General features: G+C 56.3%; 1 protein-coding gene across 1 annotated transcript in view; it reads right to left on the bottom strand.

Annotated features, from left to right (window-relative positions):
• Window positions 1–1,819: 1,819 nt before the first annotated feature.
• Window positions 1,820–16,538, bottom strand: part of USP14 (ubiquitin specific peptidase 14) — a 24,844-nt gene continuing 10,125 nt past the window's right edge. The window contains exons 5-16 of the mRNA XM_068165490.1: window positions 16,147–16,250; window positions 14,491–14,549; window positions 12,675–12,805; window positions 12,361–12,441; window positions 11,633–11,712; window positions 8,640–8,754; window positions 7,393–7,458; window positions 6,754–6,846; window positions 5,531–5,659; window positions 3,686–3,746; window positions 2,290–2,397; window positions 1,820–2,200 (exon numbers count right to left, since the gene is read on the bottom strand). Of these exons, the coding sequence (XP_068021591.1) occupies window positions 2,049–2,200; window positions 2,290–2,397; window positions 3,686–3,746; window positions 5,531–5,659; window positions 6,754–6,846; window positions 7,393–7,458; window positions 8,640–8,754; window positions 11,633–11,712; window positions 12,361–12,441; window positions 12,675–12,805; window positions 14,491–14,549; window positions 16,147–16,250 (1,179 nt within the window). The 3' untranslated portion in view covers window positions 1,820–2,048. The remainder of the gene's footprint in view (window positions 2,201–2,289; window positions 2,398–3,685; window positions 3,747–5,530; window positions 5,660–6,753; window positions 6,847–7,392; window positions 7,459–8,639; window positions 8,755–11,632; window positions 11,713–12,360; window positions 12,442–12,674; window positions 12,806–14,490; window positions 14,550–16,146; window positions 16,251–16,538) is intronic.

The following is a 16,538-nucleotide window of genomic DNA, read 5'->3' as shown; positions in this document are numbered from 1 at the left end:
GGTGAGAGCCTGGTGCCTGCTCGGAGCTCTGGATTGAGCTGGGTCAGGAATTTGATTGCTTGGGGCAGCAGTGGAAGTCAGTTGGGGCTGAGGTATGGATCAGGTGTTGTAAACAAAATATCCTCTCACTGTAGGCATGAAAAATCCATTCCCACTGATGAAGGGACTCGAGCCCCCTGGGAGCTGAGGTGCAGGGCTGAGCACCAGCTCTGATCGTGGGCTGCTTCCCACCTTGCTCCTGGGAGAGCTGGGAGGAGGACAGCCACAGCCAGGGTGACTGAAAGGAGCTGTGTGCAGTGAGGTCTGTTCCTGAGCAGCTTGCTACTCGTGTCCAAGGCAAGAGGCCCTGAACTCTTGGCCTGGTTTAGCAGCACAGCCTTTGCTCCTTGTGCATGGAGCAGTGCAGAGCTGCTCTCTGCATCATCTGACAAGTGTGACCTCACCAAAGCTGAGCACTGCCCTGGCCCTCAGGAGTGCAAGGAGACACAGCTAGGGACACAGAGCCTGACTGTGAGGATCCCACGGCCCTAAGGGTTTGATGGACCTAAAGGCCACCCCTGGAACTGGGGGCAGCAGGCTTGCAGAGCCAGGGAGCCTGCTGCTTGTCCTGCTGGGGTTTCAAAGGGGTGCCCTGTGCTGGTGAGACAGCTTGAGTGCAGCTGTCAGAGACTGCACACAGCTCGATGCCAGGAGCAGCAGGAAGGGGGCAGGACTCTGGGAAGGCAAAGTAGTGACCCCTGGGGTTTGAGACAGCTGCCAAGATGTGACCAGTAATGAAAGACCAAGTGTCCAGTGTCCAATTGTCAGCAGAACCTTCAGGAGAGCAAACCCTGCTCCCAGGGCCTTGACTGGCAGGCTGTGGGTCTGCAAAGCCTTTCAAAGCTGAGCAGTCTGTGCTGTGCCTGTGGGGCACACAGCACCAGAGCCAGGGCTGCACTGGGACCTCCTCCAGGGGTGGAACCTGGCCTTTAAAAAAAATCCATCCTCTGGTGAGCTCCAAGGGGCAGCTGTGTGCTGCAGGCAGTGAAATAACCACTGGCACCTGCTGGGAGTGACAAACACCACCTGGGAAGGCCACCTCTGAAGCCAGTGTCCCCAAGGGAGGGTGAGAGGTCCTTTCTGAGCAAGCAAGGCAGTCAAACCAGCCACATGGGCACAGCTGAGGCACAGCTGAGGGCATTGCTAATATGGACCAGCTCCCCAGAAGGGCCCAGCACACATTACAAACCAGCTCCTCTACGAAGTGGCTGAGCTCAGCTGCTGGCCTGGTGCTTGCCTGGCTGCAGCCTCCCTCCAGCAGCCAGCTGCTGCAGTCCTGCAGGGTAGGAGCAGAAGCCACTGTGAGCAAGCACAGCCCTGGTTTGCAGCCACCACACTACTGAGCTAGAGGCCAGCAGCAGGGCAGGAGCTAAGCTCTACAGCTTAAAACCCCCTTGCTTCCAGCCCTTCCTCAGTGGTGTGCCAGGAGTGGAGACAGAGAGGTCCTGCCACAGTGCCAGCAGAGATGCTGTAATGGAGACACCGTGATCACAGTCGCTGCTGGAGCCAGGAGCTGCAGCCCTGGGCAGCAGCCAGCCTGCACAGGCCTTGGCTTGCAGCCACTGGTGGTGGCCCTGGGCAGCAGCCCCGAGTTACACAGCAAGGCAGCAGCTGATCTTCTCCCTCCCTAACAAAACTGCCAGGGAAGGTAAAGGTGGAAGCTACTGAACTGTGGAGTAAAGCAGGCAGGAGTAAGAGGTGTGAGAAGAGGTGTGCAATAAATACTTGAGACAGCAGAAGGAAGGGGCCAGAGGCTCATGTGAAAAAGCAAAAGGAGAATCTCTTCTGCAAGCCATGAGAGGTCTTTAATGGAGTCTTGTCACCACCACAGCAGGCAGCCCAGGCCACAGCCACAGCATGGTACAGGGGACAGGTGGGAAACCCTCAGCCCTCTTCACAGGAGAAGGGTGGAAGAAATGATTTATCCACTTGCTAAAGCTCTGGGGTTAAAGAAGTGATCAGTAATCAACATTTATTTCACACCTAGGCAGAATGACCACAGCTGGAGCCTACTGCTCAGCCTGCTCCTCCACCACCTCGATCCTGCGCGGCCCATACAGTAGAACGTAGGCTATGTGCCAGTCCCCGCCCCCAGATAGCCTCAGGATGTCTTCAGGTGTGACAATGCTGACTTTGTCATCATCAAACTTGATCCATTCGTCTGCAAGGGGAAGAAGAGCAGCATTGGTCCTGCAGCTGCACCCCAGCAGCAGGGGCTGGGCAGGGGCTGCCTGGCAGTGGAGGTTTTACCTTGTTTCCTCTTCACCCAGGAGACGTAGTGCCCGGAGGAGCTGGACCTGCCCTGGTGTGTTAGCACTGCCTGCAGGTCGTAGTAGCCACAGTTATTGGAGCCAATGTCTGAGGAAGTGGGGAAAGGAAACAGAAGTGACCTGAGGAGTTTCTGTGCTTTGAACAGCACACAGCCCCCAGCTGCAGAGCTCTCTGAAACCCCATTCCCAGCACAGCTCTAAAGCACCCAGCTGCAAGCAGCAGCTTCCAGGCAGGAGAGGCCCTGGGACACTGGGGACACTGCCACTGCTGTCTGTGTCACTGCAGACACTGCCCAGAGCAGTGAGCTCAAAGCACTGCAAGCAGAAGGTGTGAGCAGAGCCCTCTGGACAGGTGGGGCCAGAACCTCCTGCAAACTCAGCTGCTGGCAGGGCTCAGGATGAGCCAGGGGAGGGCCTGGGCTGATGTGGTGCTGAGCAGGGGCTGTGGAGCCAGGCTGCTGGCAGGGCTCAGGATGAGCCAGGGGAGGGCCTGGGCTGATGTGCTGAGCAGGGGCTGTGGAGCCAGGCTGCTGGCAGGGCTCAGGATGAGCCAGGGGAGGGCCTGGGCTGATGTGGTGCTGAGCAGGGGCTGTGGAGCCAGGCTGCTGGCAGGGCTCAGGATGAGCCAGGGGAGGGCCTGGGCTGATGTGGTGCTGAGCAGGGGCTGTGGAGCCAGGCTGCTGGCAGGGCTCAGGATGAGCCAGGGGAGGGCCTGGGCTGATGTGGTGCTGAGCAGGGGCTGTGGAGCCAGGCTGCTGCCCAGGGCTGCTCTGTGGCTGCAGCTCCTGGCTCCAGAAGCGATTGTGTGGGTGAGCTGCACTCACAGTGCAGTTGTGCCAGGCAGCTTTTGGGCAGACAAAGGCCAACTGTGAATGTCCCCAGAAGGCTGTGACAGCCCCAGGGCAGCTCAGCACTCAGAGCACCCTGTGCTCAGCCATGGCCCCCACTTCCCATCACACAGCCCTCAGGAAGCACTGAGCTGTAACTGCTTGGGTCAGGCCTCCAGAATGACTTCTGCACAGCAAATGAGTTCTCATACCAGGGTGAATGCTCAGGACACCCAAGCTCCAAGCCCCCAAGCTCAGGCATCATAACCTTTCAGTTTCAGAGGCCAATTCAGTTTGGTGTTGACAAGGACAGGCACAAAGCACCTGCCCAAGGCAGGCAGAGGGTTTCTGATGTGCCAGGTGGGTGTCAGTCATGCCTCTGAGTGGCTCAGCAGCATTCTGACTGTGCCTTATCTTTCCTCCCTTCCACCCCTGTCCATTTCTGAAGAGTCATTTGCAAAGGGCTCTCCAACCCTTCCTACCAGCAGGTCCACTTCAGCATCAGCAACCAGAAGTTACCTGCAGATGGCTTCAGCTCCCTGTACTCACCATCAGGGAAAGAGAAGGGCTCGTATTTGACTTCCTTCTGTGCACCATCACTTTTACTGGACTGGGGGAGAGAAAAGGCTGAATTAATGGGAAGGGTCTTCAGACAGCTTCAGCACAGTCACATCCAACACCAGCTCTCCATTCATTCAGAGACCTCTCTGAGCATTAACCCTTTATGTTCAGCTTGGCATGACTTCCAGTACTGTCAGCGAGAGCCTCAGCCGACCCAGCCCAGCTTCTGGAGCAGAGAGACCACCTCAGCACCCACCAGGTTCACAGGGCTGGAGCATGAAAGTGCTTCTGCAGCTGATGATTTTATTCCCTCTTAGTGACTTGCTACAAGCAGAAGCAGCAACAAGAAACCCCCAGAGGCAGGCTGCCAGTGCCTCTCCATCCTGGTGTGAAGGAGCCCTCTTCCCTAGCTCCTGTGTAAGCAGAGCTGCAAGCCCTGTGCAAATGTTCAAGGAAACTGCCAGGAGTTAGGGCAGGAAGTGCACAAATCTTAAACCCAATCTTGGCTGAAATACTGCAGGTTTAGCTCATTTCCTGCTTTTCTCATTCAAGAAAGGCAGGTTAGCTGTAGGATACAGAATTAACCAGGTTGGAAAAGACCTCTGAGATCATCCAGTCCAACCTATCACCCAGCACCACCTGATCAACTCAACCATGGCACCAAGTGCCTCATCCAGGCTCTTTTAAACACCTCCAGGGATGGGGACTCCACCACCTCCCTGGGTAGCACATCCCAATGGCCAATCTCTCTTCCTGGGAAGAATTTCTTCTTAACATCAGCCCAAACCTCCCCTGGCACAGCTTGAGACTGTGTCCTCTTGTTCTGGTGCTGGCTGCCTGGGAGAAGAGACCAACCCCCACCTGGCTACAACCTCCCTTCAGGGAGTTGTAGAGAGCAGTAAGGTCTCCCCTGAGCCTCCTCTTCTCCAAGCTAAATACCCCCAGCTCCCTCAGCCTCTCCTCACAGGGCTGTGCTCCAGACCCCTCCCCAGCTTTGTTGCCCTTCTCTGGACACCTTCCAGCAAGCCAACATCTGCAGGAGCCCAGAACTGGACACAGGACTCAAGGTGTGGCCTAACCAGTGCTGAGCACAGGGCACAATGACCTCCCTGCTCCTGCTGGCCACACTCTTCCTGATGCAGGCAGCCAGGGACGGAGATGAACTCTTCTGCCAAGTCTGTAGCTCACTGGTAGGTGCAGTCTACATTTTCCCTTGTGCAACCCTCTCCAGCTGCTGAGCAGGGAACAGCTACCCTGAGCAAGTCCTCTGCAACAAGCAGCAGGATTCAGAGAGAGCAGTTTTGTGTAACTAGCAGAAAAGCCTCACACACAACACCTGCAAGCAGCAGCACTGCCTTTAAAACCAGTGTGAAACCAAACTGTAAGCAGGGATTGTGTTTGCTTCCAGCACTGAACACTTCTGCAGCAGAGCAGGTGCTGCATTGTCATCAGAACACAGAGGAAGTGTTTAAAGCTCAGCACCAAGCAGCCTGATGCTAACTCAGCAACCACCACTGCAGGCAGTGGAGTTCTCTGCAGGTGTCCCTGCAGGCCAGCCCCAGAGTGTGGCTGCTGCCCCCCAGGGCCATGCAGACTCCCATTCTTTGGCTGCTGCCCCCCAGGGCCATGCAGACTCCCATTCTTTGGCTGCTGCCCCCCAGGGCCATGCAGACTCCCATTCTTTGGCTGCTGCCCCCCAGGGCCATGCAGACTCACATTCTTTGGCTGCTGCCCCCCAGGGCCATGCAGACTCACATTCTTTGGCTGCTGCCCCCCAGGGCCATGCAGACTCACATTCTTTGGCTGCTGCCCCCCAGGGCCATGCAGACTCACATTCTTTGGCTGCTGGGTTACTTTTTTGTCTTCTAGGTCTTTGAACTTGGATCGGTAGGAGACCATTTTTTCCTGGAGGTCTGGGGTACACAGCTCATAGACATCCAGCATGAGAGGGAACTTCACATCCTAGGGAGGAAGGAGCACACAGGAGATGAGCACAGGACAGGGCTCAGGGTTCTGCTATGGGAAGACTCAGTCCCAACAAACATTCATGGCAACTGGCTGCACTGAAATGCTGCTGAGGCTGTAGCCAAAGGGCTGCAGTAGTCCCACAGAAGGATGCCTGAGCCAGAGGGAACAAACCATACCCACAACTCACTGCAGCCACCACCAGCTGCCCTGGTTTTGTGCTGTGAAAATGCACATGCAGGGCTAAGGGAAAAATAGTATCCTAGTATCAGTCAGGGCTGGAAGGGACCACAAGGATCATCTAGTTCCAACCCCCCTGCCATGGGCAGGGACACCCCACACTAGATCAGCCTGGCCAGAGCCTCATCCAGCCTGGGCTTAAACACCTCCAGGGACAGGGCCCCAACCACCTCCCTGCACAACCCATTCCAGGGCTTCACCACTCTCATGGGGAAGAACTTCCTCCTCCCCTCCAGCCTCAATCTCCCCACCTCCAGCTTCATTCCATTATGAATGCAGGAGGGCTGCACTCCTGTGAAGATGCCATCTGTGGTACCCAAGCAGCTCCCAGGGCAGTGAACCTGCCTGCAGCCTCTGCTGCTCTTGGGAGGAACAGGCAACAGCCACCACGGTGCTCCCTGGGCAGCCCAGGAGGTCTATCAGGCAAGGCCAGCAGAAGCTGTTTGCAGCTGGGCCTTGCACTTGTCAGTCAGAAGGGCAGCAATAGAACCCCCAGCACAGGAAGTGTTTGCTTGCAGAACCACTTCCCAGCAAGCGGAGAACACCAGCCAGGGACCAAAAGCAAGGCCTCTCCTTAATTAAATCCTCCTCTGAACCATCAGAGAAGAGAGACCAAAAGCCAGCCTGAATACACTGCAGCAAGTTCACCCCTGCCCCTGACCCAGGCTAGGCTGGCAGCACAGCTGGCACACATCACAGCTGGGCACAGAGCTGCTTCCTGCTCGGGCACAGGAACTGCACTGCCAGTATTTTAAGTGTAATTCAAAAGCCTCCCAGTATTAGCTGTCTGCTGACCATGAAACCTCAGTGGTTATGAGCAGGAATCCAGCTTCCCTCTGCAGAAAGCTCACCTTGAGGACTTTGGCGTTCACAGACTCTTTCTCCTTGTAGAAGAACCTGACCATCTGGATCGTCAGGTAGGCTGGCAGGCGGCTGATTTTCGACTGCAGGGAAAGAATCACCCAGAGGCTCACAGATCCTTTACTCCTCACAGCACTGCTCACCCTCAGCCTTCTTGCACCTGAGACTGGGGAGCAGAGCCCAACCCCCACCTGGCTGCAGCCTCCTCTCAGGGAGCTGCAGAGAGCAATGAGGTCTCCCTCAGCCTCCTCTGCTCCACACTCAACACCCCCAGCTCCCTCAGCTGCTCCTCCCCAGCCCTCTTCTCCAGACCCTTCCCCAGCTTGGTTGCCCTTCTCTGGACCTGCTCCGGCCTCTCAATGTCCTTCTGGGAGTGAGAGGCCCAAAACTGAACCCAGCACTCAAGCTGTGGCCTCCCCAGTGCCCAGCACAGGAGGACAATCCCTGCCCTGCTCCTGCTGCCCACACCATTGCTGCTCCAGGCCAGGCTGCTGGTGGCCTTCTTGCCCACCTGGGCACCCCCTGGCTCCTCTTCAGCTGCCATCAACAACCACCCCCAGGTCCTTTTCTGCTGGGCAGCTTTCCAGCCCCCCTGCCCCATGACAAAGAGGCCAAGCAGCAGCACTCACAGATTTGATGTAGAGGGCATTTCTCTGAAGCGTTGGAGAGAGTTTGGTGATTTCCTCCTGCAGACGCTGCAAAGCCAAGAACCACAGGCAGCAACACGCAGAGCCACCCCACACCCAGCTCACAGCACAGGCCAGCACCCCAGGCTGCCTGTGCCAAAGCCTCCTGCTGCTCTCAGCCACTCTGGCAGTGGGCAGCTCCCTGGCAGAGGCCATGCCCATTCATGTGCTCAGCTCTGGGCTCAAAGCACAAACTCTCTCTGCAGATTTTAGTTCACAGGAGTAGACTTTGCCACTGGCTTTGGTTACAAACTGTCCCTGATGTGCTCATGCCATGCCTGGAGCACAGCTGGAGACAGTCTGAGGTTGCTGGTGTGGGGCATGTGCTCATTCCTCACCTCCCAGCCAGAGCAACTGCAAGCAGCCAGAGCTGCACACAAGCAGCAGGGGCTGCCCCTCTGCTCTCAGGGACAGACCGGCCTGGCTGCTGGTGTTGTGCCTCTCCTGCTCCAGGCTCCCAGTGAAACAATTCTGGAGGAGCTTTTTTCACCTGGAAGTGATGTTTATTTTTGAGCACTGTTTAACTGGTGAGCATTAACTGCTGGACCTCACTGTGCCTTCTGAACTGTCAGAAACCAAAATGCAGGCACAAAGATTTTCTGAGAGCAGCTTGGTCCAGTCCTGTACAACCCAGGCCCCTGCTTCCAGCCCTGCTCTTCCACAAACACCTGCAAAGAGCAGCTACTACAAAGCCTTGTAGTATTCCCTCTCCTGCCTCCTTCAGATTCTCCACAACCCCTCCAAACCTTAGAAGTGTGCAGAAAAAGCTCAGAATCCTTTGAGTAGTTCAACTGCAATAAACAGTTTCAAAGATGATGTTGTGGCATGGAAAGTGACATCCCCTGCAAACCTAACTTAAAGCTTAATCTTCCTATCATCCTGTTTTAAAATGGACCTGTTTAAAATGGATGGGAAGCATCCACAGCAGGCTAAAAGCACAGCCCTGCTCAGCCTGCACTGGAAGCCAGCTGGAAAAAACAGTAGCAAATTGGACTGCAGTTGGTTACCTGCATGTGAAAACCCTGCCAGGGACAAGGCAGTGCCCTGCTGGAGCCTGGTTTACATTGACAAGCAGCTCACTTTCACTGCTCTCTTCCCACTGAACACCAAAACAAAGACCTTGCAGCTCTGCAGGTGTCAGCTCCCAGGCACAGAACAGAAGGCATTAGAAGGAAGCTGCAATGGCTTACCAGCTTGAGTCCTGTAAAGAGGTATTTCACTTCTTGATTGATAAAGCAGCTAAGCTGGAGCAGATTCTCCTTTCCTTTAGTCACTTCCTCCTCTTCAGCTTCTGTACATTTCATGCTTCACAAAGTTAAGGAACACCATCAGGCAGCAAGAGCTCAGCCACTGCTCCAGTGAGAGCACAGCAGCTTCACACACCCCTGTGCTTGTGCAGCAGCAGCACTTCCACTCCTCACAGCAGAAAAAAGGAATGGAACAGCCCTTCCTCCCGAGCCAGCTGCTGCCCCCAGCAGCCCTTCCTCCTGAGCCAGCTGCTCCCCCAGCAGCCCTTCCTCCTGAGCCAGCTGCTGCCCCCAGCAGCCCTTCCTCCTGAGCCAGCTGCTCCCCAAGCAGCCCTTCCTCCTGAGCCAGCTGCTGCCCCCAGCAGCCCTTCCTCCTGAGCCAGCTGCTGCCCCCAGCAGCCCTTCCTCCTGAGCCAGCTGCTCCCCCAGCAGCCCTTCCTCCTGAGCCAGCTGCTCCCCCAGCAGCCCTTCCTCCTGAGCCAGCTGCTGCCCCCAGCAGCCCTTCCTCCTGAGCCAGCTGCTGCCCCAGCAGCCCTTCCTCCTGAGCCAGCTGCTGCCCCCAGCAGCCCTTCCTCCTGAGCCAGCTGCTCCCCCAGCAGCCCTTCCTCCTGAGCCAGCTGCTCTCCCAGCAGCCCTTCCTCCTGAGCCAGGTGCTCCCCCAGCAGCCCTTCCTCCTGAGCCAGGTGCTCCCCCAGCAGCCTTTCCTCCTGAGCCAGCTGCTGCCCCCAGCAGCCCTTCCTCCTGAGCCAGCTGCTGCCCCCAGCAGCCCTTCCTCCTGAGCCAGCTGCTGCCCCCAGCAGCCCTTCCTCCTGAGCCAGCTCCTCCCTCCAGCAGCCCTTCCTCCTGAGCCAGCTGCTGCCCCCAGCAGCCCTTCCTCCTGAGCCAGCTGCTGCCCCCACCAGCCCTTCCTCCTGAGCCAGCTGCTCCCCCAGCAGCCCTTCCTTTGGAGCCAGCTGCTGCCCCCAGCAGCCCTTCCTCCCGAGCCAGCTGCTCCCCCAGCAGCCCTTCATCCCGAGCCAGCTGCTGCCCCCACCAGCCCTTCCTCCTGAGCCAGCTGCTCCCCCAGCAGCCCTTCATCCCGAGCCAGCTGCTGCCCCCAGCAGCCCTTCCTCCTGAGCCAGCTGCTGCCCCCACCAGCCCTTCCTCCTGAGCCAGCTGCTCCCCCAGCAGCCCTTCCTCCTGAGCCAGCTGCTCCCCCAGCAGCCCTTCCTCCTGAGCCAGCTCCTCCCTCCAGCAGCCCTTCCTCCTGAGCCAGCTGCTGCCCCCAGCAGCCCTTCCTCCTGAGCCAGCTGCTGCCCCCAGCAGCCCTTCCTCCCGAGCCAGCTGCTGCCCCCAGCAGCCCTTCCTCCTGAGCCAGCTGCTGCCCCACCAGCCCTTCCTCCTGAGCCAGCTGCTGCCCCCAGCAGCCCTTCCTCCTGAGCCAGCTGCTGCCCCCAGCAGCCCTTCCTCCCGAGCCAGCTGCTCCCCCAGCAGCCCTTCCTCCTGAGCCAGCTGCTGCCCCCACCAGCCCTTCCTCCTGAGCCAGCTGCTCCCCCAGCAGCCCTTCCTCCTGAGCCAGCTGCTCCCCCAGCAGCCCTTCCTCCTGAGCCAGCTGCTGCCCCCAGCAGCCCTTCCTCCTGAGCCAGCTGCTGCCCCCAGCAGCCCTTCCTCCTGAGCCAGCTGCTCCCCCAGCTGGTAGCTGAGGCAGACATCACTCTAAAAACCATAAATGCAGTTTGTAATCCTGAGTTAAGTTTTGAGGCTGCTTTGTTCTTTCTTCTCTCCCCATCCAGCCAAGCCCCAGGCCACAGCTCACACTAGCTGGCTGCCAGCAGCAAGGCAGGAAGCCCTCCTGCACCACTGGTGTTTACAATGAGCGTTTCCAACCCTGCTGCTGGCCAGACTTCCCATCTCCCTTGCCATGGAGAGCCTCCTTCCCTCTCCTCTTCCCTGGAATGAGGCCCATTTCTTCCTGATTCTCTACACACTCCTCTAGCTGTTCTGCCCTGTTTCAGCTGCATTAGTTTCATCAGGCTGTGGTGTGTGGATGTTTTGTAGGCCGCACTCCCTGATAAGCCAAACAAAGGCTGTTTAGGAGAACTTTTACTTGACTAAAACCTGTCAGGACTCTTGAAGCAGACACCTGGCAGCCTGCTCCGGGGAGCAGATCTGCTCTGTAAACTCCGTGGGTTATTGCCTGTACATTTCCATCGCCATTCTTCCTCCCTCCCCCTATACCCAGTCCTGGCCTGCTTCCCATGCTGCCTGCACTCTGCTGCTGCCTGCACTCTGCTGCCTGCACTCTGCTTGCCGTGCTGCCTGCTGCCACTGCTGCCTGCTGCCACTGCTGCCTGCATTCTGCTTGCCGTGCTGCCTGCTCCCGGTGCTGCCTGCACTCTGCTGCTGCCTGCACTCCACTGCCACTGCTGCCCGCACTCCGCTGCCGCTGCTGCCTGCATTCTGCTTGCCGTGCTGCCTGCTCCCCGTGCTGCCTGCACTCTGCTGCTGCCTGCTCCCGGTGCTGCCTGCATTCTGCTGCCGCTGCTGCCTGCACTCCGCTCCCCGTGCTGCCTGCACTCTGCTGCTGCCTGCTCCCGGTGCTGCCTGCACTCTGCTGCCGCTGCTGCCTGCACTCCGCTCCCCGTGCTGCCTGCACTCTGCTGCTGCCTGCTCCCGGTGCTGCCTGCACTCTGCTGCCGCCGCTGCTGCCTGCACTCCGCTGCCACCGCTGCCTGCACTCCGCTCCCGCCGCTGCCTGCACTCTGCTGCTGCCTGCACTCTGCTGCCCGCACTCCCCTGCCGGTGCTGCCTGCACTCTGCTGCCGCTGCTGCCTGCACTCTGCTGCCGCTGCTGCCTGCACTCCGCTCCCGCTGCTGCCTGCACTCCGCTCCCGCTGCTGCCTGCACTCTCCTGCCTGCACTCAGCTCCCAGCCCCTCTGCCTTGCCTCCAGGATACGCTGTTTCGAATTCGATGCTGAAGAACTGGTCAATCAAACTCTTCTTCTTGGGAGATGCTGCTGTGGCTCCAGAGTCTGTCTGTAAAACAAATTCTCTTATGCCATGGCTTCACACAGCATGTGAAGATGCTCTTCTGCACAGACAAGACAGCCCCAGTGATGTACATGTTTAAAGCCCATTTCTTCTCCTCCCTCCAGGGACACTTTCTGAGAGCCAACCTCACGCAGTACAGAGCATTCAGAGTGCTGTCAGCACCACAGCAAACCATGCTGGCAAGCAGGGTTTCAATCTGGAAGTCACATTTCCCTGCCCACCTTAAATCTCTCACAGTTTAGAGCAGTCTATCAGACTTTTGACACTGCCAAGACTCTCCCAGAGAAGTCAGTCTGGTGAAGTCCTGGGGAAAGTTTCCACTCCCTCTCAGGTGGATTAAGTCTGTCTGAAGGAGTACTCTGCAGCCAGGAATGCTGGAGCACACTTCCTCCACAAAAGCAGCTCCTAGGTGCTAAATTCACAGTCACCACCAGCCCAGCCCAGCATGTGGCTCACCAAGCCCACAGGGAAGTGTTTCCCCAGCAGAGCTGACATGCCCCAGGCAGCAGGGTGCAATTCCCCTCCCTGGGCTGCAGACACACTTCAAAGGACTGACAGAGCAGACAAACCTTAACAAGAGGCTTGTGTCCAGTGTTACAATCCTAGCTCTGCTGAGAGGAAGACTACAATTACCTCCATAACTGTGTCACCTTCAATGCCTTCCAGCTTCTGCTGTAGCACCCTCATCATCTGCACCCAGCACTCATTGGCATCCTAGGAAGGGAAGGGAACATTCACTTGTGACTTAGCAAGCTGACACTCAGCAACCAAAGGTGGGGCTTGAACTAGGTGACCTCTGCAGGTCCCTTCCAACCCAAACCATTCTGTGATCCCTTAACTAAGAGTTTTTCCCACCAGAGCTAGGACTTGGGGCTACATTCAGCTGCTCTGCACAGCACAAAAGCAAACACTTGAGTGCCAACAAGAAGCTGCTCAGCAGTCCTTACCTGTTGGAGGTACTGGCCTTGGTCACCCTTCTCTGCAAACTGTGGAAAGGCCATGTGCAAAAACTGCAGGAGAATGATAGGTGGGATACTGGAGGAGGTTTTATCCATGGAATCAAACAAGTCTCTAAGAGCTTGAAGAAAAAGTGAAGGCTTTGAGAAGTGGAAACACAATGCACACATGGCAGGAGGTTTACAAAGCACAGTCAAACAGCAGCAGTGTTTAAAGCCTGATGGTTTAGCAGTGCCCAATTTGACCCTTCCACAGCAGAGCTGGCCTTGCACAGTGCTGCAGCAGCTGCACCAAGGTCTGCTTTGGGAACATGACTTTGCAAGAGCAAAGCTGACAGCTCTGAGAGTTTGGTACTCTCCTGGCTGCTAACAGAGGAGGGAGACAAAACATTTTTGAGCAGCTAAGGCTGCATTTGAGACACCTCTGAGGAAGAACATAGCACCTAGAGAAATCAGAAGGCGCTCACAATCTGTGCTCTAGAGGAGCTCAAGTTTCACCAACTACTGGGAACAAGCTTTCATTTTTCCCAGCTAAAATGGCCAGCAAATACTCCTGCTCCACTGAAGAGCCAGGAAACAAGGCTGTGTGCACCTGTGCAGCCAGCCAGCAGCTCTGGGCAGCTCCAGGAGCGCTGCTGATCACAGGACAGCACACAGGGATTTGCCCCACACCACTGTCTGTGTCTTCTCTGCCCAGGTTACAGCACTTTGAACCCACAGATCACTTCAGAGACACTTTTTAATCCTCACAGCCATCCTGCAGGGTGGGCAACAGTCTGCATGGTCACTACTTAGCAAGGGGAGAGACTAATGAGTGATACTCTTGAGTACATGACCATAGGCAAGGATGGAAGGAACCAACTGCTTCCCCTCCAAGAAGCTTCACCACTGAGGGACATCCAATAGACACAGCAATTACAAAAGATGCCTAAGGGTCATGCAGGAGTTCAGCACCCAGGAACTAAGTAGGAATTCCTTCAGCTCTTCAGGACACTGAAAAGCAGAGCTGTCACCTTAAAAAGGAAACAGGGGACACCAAGTGGATGTGGTGACAAGGGGAGGAGCAGGCATGGCTGTACAGAGTGACCACTGGACCTACACCCCAAGACTTCATCAGCAGGCACACCCACAAACCCTTCCTTCCTTACATTGTTTTGTTCTCCTTACAGGGACTGCTAGGAATCCCAGTCCTGGCCCAGCATCTCAGTGAGCAATGAAAGAGAGCAAAAAAACAAACAAGGAGTGGACAAGCAGTTCCCCTGCTCAAGTGTCAGGGCTCTAACTACAACCCCAGGTAGATCTTGGAGGTGAGCACCCAGATCAGCACAGCAGAGGGAAACTTCCCTTTGGAAGGGCCCTGCCTTGTCCTGCAGCTCAGAGCTGTCTGACAGCACCTTAACAGTAATGACAACACCAGGGAAGTTCATGTCCTAGCACTAGGTGCCACAGAGACCTGCACACCACAGTGCTGCTGCACAAACTGATCACATCTACAGATGCATGGAACCTGCTTCAGGCAGCTCCAGGCCCGTGAGGAGGCAGACAGGACTCCAGCCCAAGCCTTGAATAAACCTTTCCTAGCACACAGCTGGGGGACACACAGGGGTCTGTGCCCTGCAGCCACAGTCACAATAACCTCTGAGGATAGTAAGGACAGAGCAAAATGAACCCCCCAGTGCTAGCAGCTCTGCAAGTGCTGGGCTGATGTGCTGAAGGAAAACACAGAGCTCTAACTGCAATCCTCATCTGCAGTCAGCAGGAAGTCACACACCAGCCTAACACCCTGGGTCCTGCTCCAAACACCAACCTGCAGTAATGTATTGAGCAGAGGCCATTTCTCCTGAAGCTCTTAAGGCACCACCATATCTAAAAGAAGAGAAAAACAATCTGTATGCAAATCAGCACAGTCAAGCAGAGCTGTCAGTCTCTCACTCATAAAGCAGGCAGCAGCTGGATTGATTTAAAGGCACCAGAAGAAATCAATCCCCAAACCAGAAGTAACTAAAGGTAAGATTTACTCTCACTCACCTGGAAGGCTCAGCTCTTCTGCAAGCAGTGCATGGAAGCAAAGGCAAACTGGCATCCTTCAGACAACCAACAAATGCAGACTGAGAAGTCTGGATGCACCACTGCTGCTTCCCTAAGCCATCTGCCTCCAAGTCTCAGTCTGTGTTTATAGAAACTGAGAAAAACTCTGGAGAGAAGCTACCCCACTCCTGAAACATTTGCCACAGCTTCTTCAGGTACATGGAAAAAGCCACCTTCAAGAACAGATGGGAGAGAAAAGGCACAAAGATGGAGGGCAGGTTGCTTCCTCCCTCTGCAGCAGAAGCAAAGCAGTGAGAGGTGAGCTATTGCTCCTGGGGAGATCTTTCCTGCACTGAAAAAGGACAGGAGTCCACTCCTGTGACTCCAGCTTCCCACCCAATGCTTTCTGAGGGTACCAGCTGCCAGCAGCAGAGATGCCCCCTCAGAGCACAGGAGCCCTCAGGCACGAGCAGGGGCTCCTGCATGCCTGCAGCTCAAGCTGAACTGCACCAGCTCTGCCCACTGCTAGAGGGGAGGCAGGCAGCTTCCCCCTGTCATGGTACCAGACAGAGCCATGGCCTTAAGCTTTCCCATGAGAGTCCTTGCACCTCTCTCCCACTGCCACACACACTTCCATGCTGTCACCAAGCAGAGAAGACCAAGTAGAGGCCAAGCCTCCAGGGAAAAGAGTGGCTGCCTCCGAGTCCAGCTCGCCCCAGACAGCAAGCCCTCATCTTGTGCTGCAGGCTGTAGTCCCACAGGGGCCTTGGTACAGCTCTCAAATGCTCAGAGTCCTTTAGATGGGAATAAGCAGACCTCCCTCAACTGACAAACTGAACAAGGAGAAGCTTTCAGAGTTTCTGTACTTCACAAGTAGGTCTCAGTGCTAAATAATTAAGGTTCCAGACTGTAAGTCCTGAAGCAGCTCTTTTCCAGCAAGCTGGAGGTGCAGCTGGGCCAGGCCCTCAGGACAGCAGTGCATCTGAATGGGATTAGACACACTGGAAGGTGGCAAAGCTCTGCCTGCTCCTCACAGGTTTTATGCTCATGGCTTTCCCAAACTCAGGCTCACTCTGCCCTGTGCTCCTCCTTCCCCAACTCCACAATTTCCAAGTTTCTCATAAATGCCTCACACAAAGAATTGACCACTTGCACATTTCAGCCCAGTATAACAAAACCCCACGAGACTCCCAACCTCAGAGCCCCCAGCAACTCAGGGAAGCTCTTCTGCCATCAGCACAAAGGCAAACTCCACCAGGCCGTGCACATCCCCAGGGCAGACACAGGACAAGCTTCAATCCACACCAGGTTAGCCTTGAGCAGATGTGAAGCACCACAGGCTCTCTGCCCAGCCCAGCCCCAAGACCACTGCCCCCCCAGGGCTCTACTCCCCAGCTGCAGCACTTCAGCTGTGCCTCTGCTGCACTGCTCCTACCTCTTGAGGGCCTCCTTCACCTCGGGCACGGAGCGGATGCACTGCACGGTGGCGTTCATGTAGCAGGTGTTGCCAAGGTTGGTCAGGCCACAGGGCAGCTCCAGCTACACAAGAGACAAGGTGCTGAAGGGCTGGGGGAGAGGTGTGCTGCAACATCACCCCCAGCATCCAAGAGAAGGAATGGCCAGAGCAGTGCCAGGCACAACACCCCAGCAAGCTTCCCCTCTCCTGAGGACGTCCAGCACTCGGTGCCCACCTCAGGGACACTCAGGAATGCTTTGGGCTTCTCTTCCCTGCAGGTTTGGGCTAATGAACTTCTTCAATCAGGCAGTCATCCAGAAAGTTCAGTTCTAATCTTTGACCTCAAAGTTTGATCTCCACATGACTACCTC

The sequence above is a fragment of the Melanerpes formicivorus genome, unplaced genomic scaffold, assembly GCF_026170545.1.
Source record: "Melanerpes formicivorus ecotype bairdi unplaced genomic scaffold, bMelFor1.0.p_v2 SCAF_89, whole genome shotgun sequence".
NCBI classification, from domain to species: domain Eukaryota; kingdom Metazoa; phylum Chordata; class Aves; order Piciformes; family Picidae; genus Melanerpes; species Melanerpes formicivorus.
Note: the sequence above shows the minus strand (reverse complement) of the source record. Positions and strands in the feature narration are given on the sequence as shown.